The 12219-nt window shown below is 51.9% G+C and overlaps 4 protein-coding genes across 4 annotated transcripts; 2 read left to right on the top strand and 2 right to left on the bottom strand.

The window, feature by feature from the left end:
* Positions 1-219: 219 nt before the first annotated feature.
* Positions 220-570, bottom strand: AYO21_01093 (hypothetical protein; the record flags this gene model as incomplete). The annotated part of the gene is made up of 1 exon (XM_022651077.1): positions 220-570. One exon carries the CDS (start codon positions 568-570, stop codon positions 220-222), a length of 351 nt encoding a protein of 116 aa, XP_022516555.1.
* Positions 571-1220: 650 nt separating this feature from the next.
* On the top strand, positions 1221-7593 carry AYO21_01092 (hypothetical protein; the record flags this gene model as incomplete). Its single annotated transcript, XM_022651076.1, has 4 exons — positions 1221-4574; positions 4622-5377; positions 6027-6089; positions 6205-7593. 4 exons carry the CDS (start codon positions 1221-1223, stop codon positions 7591-7593), a joined length of 5562 nt encoding a protein of 1853 aa, XP_022516554.1.
* Positions 7594-7792: 199 nt separating this feature from the next.
* On the bottom strand, positions 7793-8370 carry AYO21_01091 (hypothetical protein; the record flags this gene model as incomplete). The annotated part of the gene is made up of 2 exons (XM_022651075.1): positions 7793-8299; positions 8362-8370. 2 exons carry the CDS (start codon positions 8368-8370, stop codon positions 7793-7795), a joined length of 516 nt encoding a protein of 171 aa, XP_022516553.1.
* Positions 8371-9094: 724 nt separating this feature from the next.
* On the top strand, positions 9095-11592 carry AYO21_01090 (hypothetical protein; the record flags this gene model as incomplete). Its single annotated transcript, XM_022651074.1, has 2 exons — positions 9095-11461; positions 11512-11592. 2 exons carry the CDS (start codon positions 9095-9097, stop codon positions 11590-11592), a joined length of 2448 nt encoding a protein of 815 aa, XP_022516552.1.
* Between the last annotated feature and the right edge of the window lie 627 nt (positions 11593-12219).

Raw genomic sequence — 12219 nt, 5'->3', positions numbered from 1 at the left:
CAACTCTCCTGATGCCCCGTGAGGGATTTGACTTTGCAATAGCCTGAGTCGACTACGAGGCCTCGACACCGAAATATCTGGTCATTTTGTTGTGTGAAAACTCGGCCGTCAACTTGAATTTTTATGTCGCGGCAAAACCTCGGACAATTCCATTTGCGCCCTTGCGCCCTCAGCACTCCAGCTGCGGACAATCAGCCTGCGTACGACGGTGATGCTCCTTTACTCGATGCCATGCTCTTTTTTCATCCTCTCCAGATTTGCCTGCCTCATCACAATGTCCTCCTTGACCTCCATCTTCATTTTCTCCGGCTGATGGTATAGCACGACCAGATACCGGTTTCGAAAGTTGAACCCGTTCAGCTTATCGCACGCTTGTTTCGCGTCCAAGACGTCTTCATAGACCACAAAGGCTGTGCCTTTTGTAGTATTCGATGTACCTAAGCGAATCTGGCGTACGGGACCGAATTTCCCAAAGAGATCGAAGAGGGCAGGGGTGTCGATATCGTACGCAAGGTTTTTAACAAAGAGGATCCGATTTGCCTCGGGCGCGAGCTTGTTACTTCGCGACATTGCGGAGGAAAGGAGTGAGAAGACGGCGCGGCTTGGTGAAACGGAAGGAGTTGTCGACGGCGACCGTTGAAAGGGAAGCGGTGTGCCTCTTGCGTTGAAGGACGTTGAAAAGATGTACGAGGAGAATTTACGGCAGACTGGTAAGTGTCCGTACAAGGGCGTGTATCAAGGCTCGAAGGAATCCGGGCTCTCGTGCACCTGCCACACGAATGGGATAGGATCCGTCTGTGTTAAAAGCGCTCCTTTGGCACGGAAAATAGAGGGACCTCAAACACGAAGTGAAATGTGAGGTTAAGAGGCAGGCGGCGCAGGGAGAAAATGCGGTGCTGTAAAATTGTTCGGTAATCTCGGTACGTGTTGTATTGTCACAAGTCGACTCCCATCTGCGTCTGCGGTCAACCTCGATCCTGTTCCGAACAACAACCTCGACCGTGACAACTCTTGGTTTACCATCCGATATCCCTCACTCCCTTTCTCCCTGCGTGCGGCCTCCTGTCGGAGGTCAGATCAGCTTGTTCACAAATGTAGCCAATCCTCCTGCCATCCTCCCGCACACAGCTCAGTTGCCTCTCGACTCGCCAACCCCACCTCCGCAACCAGTTCGACTTCGACTGCGACTGCGACCTTAAACCTCGTCCTCGACGGTAATCATGCCTACCTCAACCGTCTGGCGCCGAAACCACCATCTGGCAGGGCACCGGGGTGCAAGCCCTGTCCGTCCATCCGCCGAAGTCATCGAGCGCCTTTCCCCTGATCCCGCAAGCGAAACCCCTACCCTCGAAGGCTCATCGCTCCCTCTGCGATATTCACCTCAACATGGTTACTCATTAAGAGGACTTGGACTGTCCGACATTGGATCGTCCGAGGATAATGACTCCGCGCTACAACCAGATCACCTATATTACGACCAGGACGGTGCCGCTCATATTGCGGCAAGGATAAAAGGTGGCGCGAGCACAGTTTATGGACGCTCTAGAGTTGGGTCACTGGACTGGGCGACGAGAAACTCCAATCCTACCTCCGGCTTCTTACAGGACAATCGGCGCCTTCATGGAAAGGGACATACGCGTTCCGGCTCTACAATCGATGACCTTGCGACTGCCGCAATTGCAACAAGCCCCGTTTTGGCTAGCGCAGCCACTCTTTCTCTTTCCAAGGAATACATCTACAATACCAACCGCACTTTGACTTCCTATACTCGGCGCTACAGTCATGAAGGTCCCTCAAATGGTCCGCCTGCGAAACGCATCAAGTCCGAACGATTGCCGACCCTCGAGTGGTCGCCGCGCGCAGAAAGACCAAAGACAAGCGGTGGATATAGCAGTATACCCGATGTTGACCACGAAGATGCACTTCTACTGCTTGAACTGAAGAATGAGGTCAATTTCAAAAATCATGCAAATACCCCCAAGCTTGACACGATGCCCGAGTATCCACCATCGACATCCCCAAGCTCTCCCCAGTCCCCTTTGAAGCTACAGAACCCGCAGCAACAGGAACGTCAGGTCGTGCATTTACGACAGAGCATTAAGAGCCGGCCCAGAGAACGATACCTGAACGAAGATCTGCCCAATGTGAGGGATGGTTCAACAGCAGGGGGTTCCGAGTCTATCCACAAGGAAACCGCGTATGAAGGAAATGCTCTAAATGCTCTGGATGCTCGAGCACGAGGGCTCAGAGGACCTCAACCCGCTGTTGATGCTCTGCCACCTGTATCTGAAGAACCACTGGATTCTGCAGTTGCTGAAGCAGAGCCGATACCCAAGAAGCAGCGTCGCATAAAGCCGGAGCAGCAAGCCGAGGTTTGCGCGGCATGTCAGCGTCTACAACTGGACTCCGTGGATGACGAAGACACGTCTACGTTCTGGATCAGTTGTGACGCTTGCAAACGTTGGTTCCATGCCGAATGCGCCGGTTTCAAGACAAAGGCAGATGCAAGAAGTGTGGACAAGTATGTTTGTAAAGACTGTGAACCTATACATGGGCAGACTACCTACGTCCGGAAGTCATCCCGTCCCAGGACTGCCATTGACTATGCTGGCCTCAATCAGGGTGTGGTGAAGTCGTCTGTCGAAACCTCGACCCACCACTACATCCAACCGATCAAAGAGGGCAAGATCAACGTTCTACCCGATGACTTTGCCCGAATCAGGCCAGAATTGCTTACAATGGAGTTCATGGAAAGCTTTGAGGGTCTCAAACGCCCCTTTGTGGTTCCAGCTGAATGGAATCCTCGGTTTGGTGTAAGACCCGTATCCGTCCAACGCGATTCAGCACTTCCTACCCAAGATGCTGCAGCTTTCACCCTCATCGACAGCTCCGGTGCTGAAGTGGGTCCCGACAAAACGTCCGCATCGGACCTCCAAGAAGAAGAGGTCATTGATTGCGACCAGGATTTGCTGGATATGGTGATCCCACGCGATTTGACAGTCCGAAAAGTGGCCGAGCTCTATGGTCCCGAAGAGCCCGTGCCTGTGATCGATGTAAAGTCTCAGGAGACCAAGGGATATTTCACACTCCAACAGTGGGCAGACTACTACGAATTGGAAGGGGAAAAGCCTATCCGGAATGTTATCAGTCTTGAAGTCTCACACAGTCCACTTGGGAGACTTATCCGGCGTCCCAAAGTAGTTCGAGATCTTGATCTGGACGACCAAGTTTGGGCGGCTGACGCTGATACCCGGTTGAAGAAAAGACCAGTATCGTTTTATTGCCTAATGTCTGTTGCTGACAGCTACACGGACTTCCATATCGATTTCGGAGGCTCTTCTGTGTACTACCATATCCTGCGAGGGACGAAGACGTTCTTCTTCATCCCTCCTGAAGACAGATACCTGAAGAAGTACGAAGAATGGTGCAACTCGGGCTCGCAAAATGAGACTTGGCTGGGAGACCTTTGCGGTGGCAACTGTACAAGAGTTGACCTCCACGAGGGAGACACAGCGTTTATCCCTGCGGGCTGGATCCATTCTGTTTGGACTCCGGAAGATAGCTTGGTAATTGGTGGCAACTATTTGACTCGTCTGGATTACGAGATGCAGCTCAAAGTTGTGAGCATCGAGAAGGCGACTAAAGTGGCTCCCAAATTCCGCTACCCTTATTTCCAGAAGGTCATGTGGTACGCATTGATCAAATACCTTGACGATGATCCTGTACCGGAAGAGGTGTTGGATGACTTCTACGACGACCCTGACTATGTCTTCCTCCGAGCGAATCCAATCTGGCATGAAGTCGGAGAGTTTGAGAATACAGCAGAGCCTGGTGATCCGGCTTACAATTCAAGATATTACCCGAAGTCTGAGGCGAATGGTTGGCCGGCATTAAGAGACTTCCTTTATCGGACAGCCCGGATAGACGCAGGTTTGCCAGTGCCAGATATCACCAAAAAACAGATCGACGCGGTCAAGGCATCCATACCTAAGGGGTATGGGGATCCGCTCATGATGATCAAAATATTCGCAATTTGGTGCGCATGGAAGATTGGCAACACCACCGCACCAGACTGGGTTCACTCGGATAGCATAGCAGAGCTAGAGGGAGGAGAGAAATCCAAAAAGGCCGAGCCATTCCGGGTGCCTGGGGAACGAATTTCGTCTCGGAGAGTTGCGCAGGCTCAAGCCCAGGCTCAGGCTCAGGCTCTGGCGGAGGCAGCACAAGCCCAACCTCGACCACTTGCTCAGACGCCTCCAGCCAAAAATGGATCCAGAGGAAACGGATTGAGAGTCGCCTGTGAACCTTGCCGGAAACGCCGCATAAAATGCCGACACAAGTCAGGTGGCGAAACACCTCGTCGAACGCCAGAGATTCGGCCAAGGAGTTTCTCGAGTGCTGATAATCATTCCGTAACGGGGGCGGTAGCGTTCACAAATGGTGCCATGGGAGACACTGTCTCTCCCGAAGCACGCATATCAGACGGTGTTGGTTCGGAAGTTACACAGCCTGATCCTCAGTCATCGTCGAAGAAAAGCCGGAGCAAAGCCTGTGAGGACTGCAGGAAGAGCAAGGTAAGCGATCCCGATATGGAAACTTGTCTTTTACTCACAAAGTCCAGCGTCGTTGTGTACACGATCAGTATGGCCGCATCGATCCAGCGAAAGTTGCAGAGCCCTCCAAACCTCGTGGATCGGCGAGTGCGAAACGTGCCACCACTGCCAGCGAGGAGTCGAAGCAAATAGAGCCAGAAATTGACAATTTTGAGGATTTAATTGATCCCGCCCTCACCAATGGCGACGCCTCGGACTTAGCCAACGAGGTTGATGAAGAAACTTTTCATACACCCGGACCGGTGAACAACAGGAACCCTGCTGGCGATGGCGAACGTGTCGGGGAGGACGTATCTGCCGCGAACGAGGACGACTCGATATTAATTCCGATCGACCCCGCCTTAGGGACTACGGAGGAAGAAGCGGTACCCATTAAAAGTGAGCATGATCAAGTTGCAGGATCAGTGGATCCAAGCGCCTTGCAACATGACAACAATATTTCCACCCCGAATGCAGGGCAAAACGGCACAGCCGCGAGCGGCGAGCTTTCCGGTCCTTTTACTTGGACGCTTGGATCAAGACAGTCGTCTCGGCAACCCAAACAAGTAGAAAGATACACTCCCGAAGACAAGAAATCTCCCAGCAAGCCATATCCCAAGCCTCAAAGGCACGATCGACGAGCATCGAGCGCTGCGAGCGTGCATACGGTGGTGACGAGTATCAAGACCGAACGCTCATCGAGCAACACTTCGGGGACCACGCACCAAATGGCAGGCATCATGACCAGCAAACGCAGTCCATCCCTGGATGCCCCTGCTCGACCTGTTAGTAGAGGGAGTACGGGCGGAGAGAGTGACGTGAATGCAGACGAGAGGTTCGCTAGAGAACTTCAAGCGGCGGAAAATGGGTTAAGACGTCGGACGAGTATGAGGGCTTAGAGAGGCCTCGGCTGAACACCTGGCAGCCACCTGGGGGCCGCGGCTGATGATGACATGACGAAGGATGACGGCGTTAAGAAGTAACAGAACTTGGGATCCAATGCGATTGGGTGGCGAAAAGCCATTGTGCGCACGCATTGAGAACAAAGGCGCAATATTTTGGTGGCTTGGGGAATTGTCGGGTGTGATATTCGTTCAATAAGATACCCTCAGGAAGCGAAGGATACCTGAGGGCATTCTCGTGAGCTTCCAATGTACAAATTTGCCAAAGTTACTTCGACCTTCTCTTCGTGCATCAGTACTAGGACAAGGAGTATCAGACGGTGCAGCCTCGCACGTGATAAGGAGGTGATCCTAGGCCGAGAAGGACTGACAAGGCCGAGCAGCAAGTGTGGGGTAAAGAGCCAACATAACATCATTGCTCAATCGAATCGCTCACCGAGGGACGATCGTAACATTCCATCTTCCATCTTCCAAATTCCTAGTGTTTCTCTCCTTCTTCGTCACCACTCGTCAACTTGATACCTCTCTTCAGCACTATGCTACAAATGAGTTTGATGTCGTGACCATGGCGAACTTTGTGTACAACAGTCAACTCGTATGTTTGCTGCTCTATCCTTCTCTCCTCGGTTGGCCCGACTTGATTTTCTCGCACCTCCTCTCACTCAATATATGCGAAGCAAAGGCTAACCTCCGTGTGATTCTTGCTGCAGGATGCCTTTGAACTCTTCCATCTGGTCCAAGAAGCAGATGCGACACGCTCGTCAATGCGACCGCCGCGATCTCATGCTCTGGAAGCCCTGGGCCACGCCCTGTCGGGCTCCTTTGGCGCCTCAATCTCAAATGCGGCGCTCTATCCAATTGACCTCATAATAACACGCCTCCAGATCCAGCGCCAACTCCGCAAAGACCAGTCACGTCCTGGCGAGGAAGAGTATAAAGGATTCTTTGATGGCCTACAGAAGATCTACCACAACGAGGGTGGAGTCGCAGGATTATATACGGGCCTGCTACAAGACACGGGCAAGACGATTGCGGATTCTTTTCTGTTCTTTTTGATATATTCCTTTTTAAGGGATCGCCGGATCGCCAAGCATACCAGGTTGAATGGCGGCAAGAAAGTCAGTCTGCCTGCGCTGGAAGAGTTGGGTGTTGGATTCGTTGCTGGGAGTTTAACGAAGTTGGCAACAGCCCCGATTGCCAACATAGTCACAAGGAAACAGGCCGCCGCTCTGCTGAGAGCTTCGGAGGAAGGACAGCAGGAGTCAGCTGGGACGACGCCGACGACGACTCCCACCACCCGACAAATTGCCCAGGACATCCTGTCGGAGAAAGGTCCTTTGGGATTTTGGTCCGGTTATTCGGCGAGTCTGGTTCTCACGCTCAATCCGACAATAACGTTCTTTCTATTTGAAACGCTCAAAAAGCTTCTCCTCCGCAGAGAATCCAGGCAACACCCACCACCTAGCCTCACGTTCCTCTTATCTGCGATCAGCAAAGCTTGTGCGTCTTCAATCACATACCCATTCAGCCTTGCAAAGTCACGCCTCCAGGCCGGTGGCGCCTCCTCGCATAAGGAGGATCAGGACGAAAACGAAGTTATCAGCGAAGACTTCAAACATGAAAGAACTAGGAAAGCCGCACGAGCTACAATCTTCAGTACTGTCCTCACAATCGCGCAGACTGAAGGTGTCGCCGCCCTATACGAGGGGTTACATGTCGAAGTGTTGAGGGCATTCTTCTCCCACGGAATCACCATGCTGGTGAAGCAAATATTTCAACGTTTCCTCGTCAGAGCTTACTACCTTGTGTCGGTTATTCTTGGACGCTACAAGAAGCGCCGTGACGCAAGCGCGAAACGCCTGGCAGAGAAAGCCAAAGTCAGTGTCGAGTACTACAATCTGGCAATGGCCCGGGCGTCCGAAAAGATCGAGGAGGCGGCTGAGAAAGTCAAGGAAAGTGTTGGGAAGAAAGCGAATGAGACAGCAGAATTTGTGGGAGAGTATGTGGAGGAAGATGACGAGTTGGGAGAGAAGTGGAAGGAGCTGTATGGGACGGTGGGGTTGTCCAGGTGGTTCGACAAGGTGAGTGATGAGAGATGAGATGTCTACTCGTGTAGACCAATGTGGGAAGGCTTCTTGGTTCAAGGAATACGTATAGGAAGGGATCTTCAGAGGACCATGTAAAGGCAGAAAATTGGCGGATGGAGGACGGCGTACATTGAGCGGTAGGAGTGCAACATAACAATATCCACAGGTTTGACCGATGGTGTACCAAGACTGAAAACATTGCTTTTCTTGTCTATCTATACTTGACTTTTTGGCCTCCTCTTTTCTCCATCTTTGTCTGTCTCTTACTTTGTGCCACGTCGTCGCCGTCTGCACCGCCTCCAGCCAGTCCTCCCATCATTCCCTTGACGCCCTTCGCAGCCCCGACAATGCAATATACAGCATATGCAGGAACGACCAAATAGAGCCACCATGCACGATTCCCAAAGATCACGACTGTGATGAGATTGATCCAGGTCCAGTACAGAATGTCCCACATGAACTCCGTCAGGCCTTTTGCGTCTAGATCCTCCCCAGCCTTCTTCAAGTCGCCATTAGGATGATATGTCGGACGGGCAAGGACGTCTAGATATACTTCGAGAAATATGGCAGGAGCGCTGAGCAAGAGATAGGGCCACAGGGACAGAGAGCGGCGGAGGGTGAACTTGAGAAAGAGAAACACAATGTGGATTGAGAGGGTTATAAGGTGTGTTTGCCGGAGACGGCCTGTGTTGCGTGTGGCGAGCGATTTGGCAGCTTTCTTTTTTGGAAGTCCTAGTCAGCGACACGAATACAGTGACAGGGACGGGGATTGTCACTCACCTGAGCCATGACTGCGAAGTAAGTGATCAGTTAGGTGGTAGGTGGTGGGGAGAGAATTTGCGCGCCTGCAGAGATGTGCTCGACATGAACCGAAAGGAGTTGAACTGGTGCAGAATATAGATCCCCTACTAGCCTGCAGTAGGTGTTTGTGCCGTAGCAGACTCCAAGAAAGAAACAAAAACAGGACAATCACAACAATCACCTTGTAATCCTCTATTATTGATTGACAATTTGAAGCAGTTGTGAACATTCCCCGCGGTACGGCGGCTACGGTAGACGTGGAGCAGGTTCCAGCCACAGTTTTGCCGGGCCACCCAGGGCACTGCAGGGCTGTCTGGCTGGTCCTCGAGAGCATTCACTAGTAATTATTAAGGCACCGCAGTGTCGGCGCTGCAAACAGAACAACAACACCAGCCCAAACTCACAAGTAACCTGCCGCATTCTATTCTATTGATACTCATCCACAACACCATCTTCACTTCTCCTTCCTTATACATTCTTCTGTCGGCTTTGCGTTCCTTTACTGACCAGACGACGCCTTCCATGCATTAATCCATCTCATCCTGCACCTTGACGGCGGTGGCGCAGTTGTTTTGGACAGAGCAGCCTCTGGGAGGGTGGAACTCATGACCTCTCGATCGCGTCTCCTTCCTACTCCGTGGACCTGAGCACTCTCGCGACATATCTTTCAGCTTCTTTCTCTCGCTCGACTGGCTCGTCGCCTGATCTTGTCATGGCGCCTACACAACCACACATTGCCGCCGCCCAGCTCCGCCAACTGATCTATTACCACCTCGACAACAACCTGCTCAGAAACGCCCTCTTTCTTGCTTCTCGTCTCGTTGCCTATGAACCTCGCTCCCCCGAAGCTGCTTACTTGCTTGCATACTGTCAATTCCAATCGGGCTTTTTGAAGGCTGCGTGGGATACTTCACGCGCCGCAGCTGTTAAAGGTATCCACCTAGGATGTGGCTACATTTTCGCCCAGTGTTCTCTAGAGCTCGGTCGGATCGTGGAAGGTCTCAATGCGTTGGAGAAGTGCAAACACCATTGGCAAAACAGAAACACGTGGGGCCAACACAATGAGTCAAGACGCCAACATCTTCCTGACGCTGCTGCCGTGCTATGTCTCAAAGGGAAGCTCTGGAAGGCGCACAAAAACGTGGATATGGCTGTGGAGTGCTGGGCGGCGTCCCTGAAACTGAACCCATTCATGTGGGATGCATTTATGGGATTATGTGATGCTGGAGCGAAGATCAGTGTACCCAACATCTATAAGCTGAACAATGAGATGGTAGCAGCGACACATTCAGCCCAGCAGCAGAGCGCAAGAGTTGAAAATGCGCCGGCGGAGAGGGTACCGGGCATGATTTCGCAAGCACCATCAGATCCATTCGTTTCGACGACGCAAAAGTCAAGCACGCAGCAGCACCCGGCAAACTCAGTGCTATGGGAAAAGCTTAATGGCAGCAAGATGAGCGTCAACACGGTCAGCACAATTTTGGACGAGGAGGGTCTTGCCACTCCGTCAACAGACGCAGACGGGGACGAGGGTGTCGTTCAGGGGGCCCAAGCTAACAACCATTATCACGAAGCTCCACCAGCACCCATCAGAAAAGCTAAGACCTTGACCGAAACATCCGCAGACCCTCCCCCTAGGTGGAAATCAGGATCTACTAGGATGAGGGCAAAGGCAAAGGGTGCATCGGATGATTCAACCACTGTCTTGCAAGATCCTCCGCAGCCACTGCTAGCAGCACCTTCTAAGAGAACAGTTTCAGGTCAGCCTGCACCAACATCATCTCATGCTGCTCCTTCAAGTATCACCGAGGGAACGAGAAGAAGTAACCGGCTATTGAACACAACGAGACCACCTAGCGCGACTAGTACAACTGGGAGCAAGATTTCGTCCCTGGCAAACACGCTCGGCCTCCGAGAAGGACGAGATATCAAGAAAGCCAAAGCCCCAGCTGCGAAGGGCAGAACTGCCAATGCGTCAACGGTAGGGAGAGTCGTGAGCGGAAATAGAACCAGGACCGGGTCGGCAGACCAAATGGACGTGGACTCGAAAGAACAGAAAAACACTCATGCAAACGCACCTCCGGTACCACCTCTGCCAAACCACAAAACACGAGCACCATCCACTGCGGACCGAGAATTAGAAGCTCTCCAAACTCTTCTGGATCTATGTGGGAGGATCGCTTCGGCGCAACTCTGCCTGGCTAACTATGACTGCCAAACCGCCATCCAGATGTACAATGCTCTTCCTTCGTCACAACGCGAGACACCTTTTATCCTGAGCCAAATCGCAAAGGCCTATTACGAACAAGCGTCGTACGCCGAGGCTGAGAAATTCTTCATCCGCGTCCGACAACTTGCGCCTACTCGGCTCGAAGACATGGAAGTCTACTCGACAGTCCTCTGGCACTTGAAATCAGATATTGAACTTGCCTACCTGGCACACGAGCTTATCGAGATTGATCGGTTATCGCCTCAAGCGTGGTGCGCCATCGGGAATTCCTTCTCTCTCCAGCGGGAACACGAACAAGCATTGAAATGCTTCAAGCGCTCCACTCAACTGGACCCGCAGTTCGCGTACGGATTCACGCTCCAAGGGCATGAATACATTGCCAATGAGGAATTTGAAAAAGCCCTTGAAGCCTATCGAGCCGCGATTGCTGCAGATGGGAGACATTACAATGCATGGTACGGGCTAGGGAAAGTGTACGAGAAAATGGGCAAGTGGAATATTGCAGAGCAGCATTATCGGACGGCAGCGAAGATCAATCCTACCAACGCGGTGTTGATTTGTTGCATTGGCCTGGTCTTGGAAAAACAGAAACATCCAGATGATGCGCTACTCATGTACAGTCGCGCATGTAGCCTCGCTCCTCAATCGGCCCTAAGTCGATTCAAGAAAGCACGATGTTTGATGAGCTTAGGGCGTCCGCGGGAAGCGCTTGCCGAATTGATGATATTAAGGGATGTAGTCCCGGACGAGGCGAATGTGTGGTTTTTGATGGGACGCCTTTACAAGACCTTGAGAGACAAAGGAAATGCTGTGCGGGCCTTCACCATGGCATTGAACTTGGATCCAAAGGTATGCTTTACAAGATTTGCATGATGCGAAGGTGACTAACTTGGAATTAGGCTGCGCAATACATCAAAGACGCCATGGAGAGTTTGGACGATGACGACGAGGATTATGACGAGGATGAAGATATGGAATGATGATGATCTTGATGCTTCCTTCTCGTCCCCAACGTGGTCTGCCTACCTCCTTAAATGGACCCGAGGGGAGGTATCATCTGGCTGATGAGACCTGCCGTCGTCAGATTCGGTAATGTGTTATGGGTTACTACCAAACGTCCAGAAATTCCGTCCTTATTGCCACGGTGAGCGCTTGGTACTTATTGAGTTTAGCATTTTAATGTTTACTGGACAGTTCATGGGTTGGTTCATTCGATGAATCCGAACCGTGGAGTTTTGAGGATGCCGCGACACATGTGGTTACGGAAGAAACGAAGAAGAGAAGAAAAGAATGGGAAGGGATATGTCCGTTTGGCAGCAGAAGCACCTGACGCGCTGCTGGAAGAGACGCTTTGGAGTCAGGCTCTGAGGTTCTGGTTTCGGATTGTTTGACTCACAGCAAAACAATCCTCTCGACGCCCTTTTCTGGTCTTTTCTGTGTTGGAACGGGAGACGCCTAATCACTTGGGAATGTGATTGTGCTTTCTGCACAGGCACCTGCACAGGCACAGGCACTGGTGGCGGGTTTACGGGTCTGTGTTGAAAACAACGTCTAAGGATGTTTTATGGAAGCGGAGTTGTGGATTTGCGAGCATGACTTTTTACCCG

The sequence above is a fragment of the Fonsecaea monophora genome, assembly GCF_001642475.1.
Source record: "Fonsecaea monophora strain CBS 269.37 chromosome Unknown Scaff4, whole genome shotgun sequence".
NCBI lineage: Eukaryota > Fungi > Ascomycota > Eurotiomycetes > Chaetothyriales > Herpotrichiellaceae > Fonsecaea > Fonsecaea monophora.
Note: the sequence above shows the minus strand (reverse complement) of the source record. Positions and strands in the feature narration are given on the sequence as shown.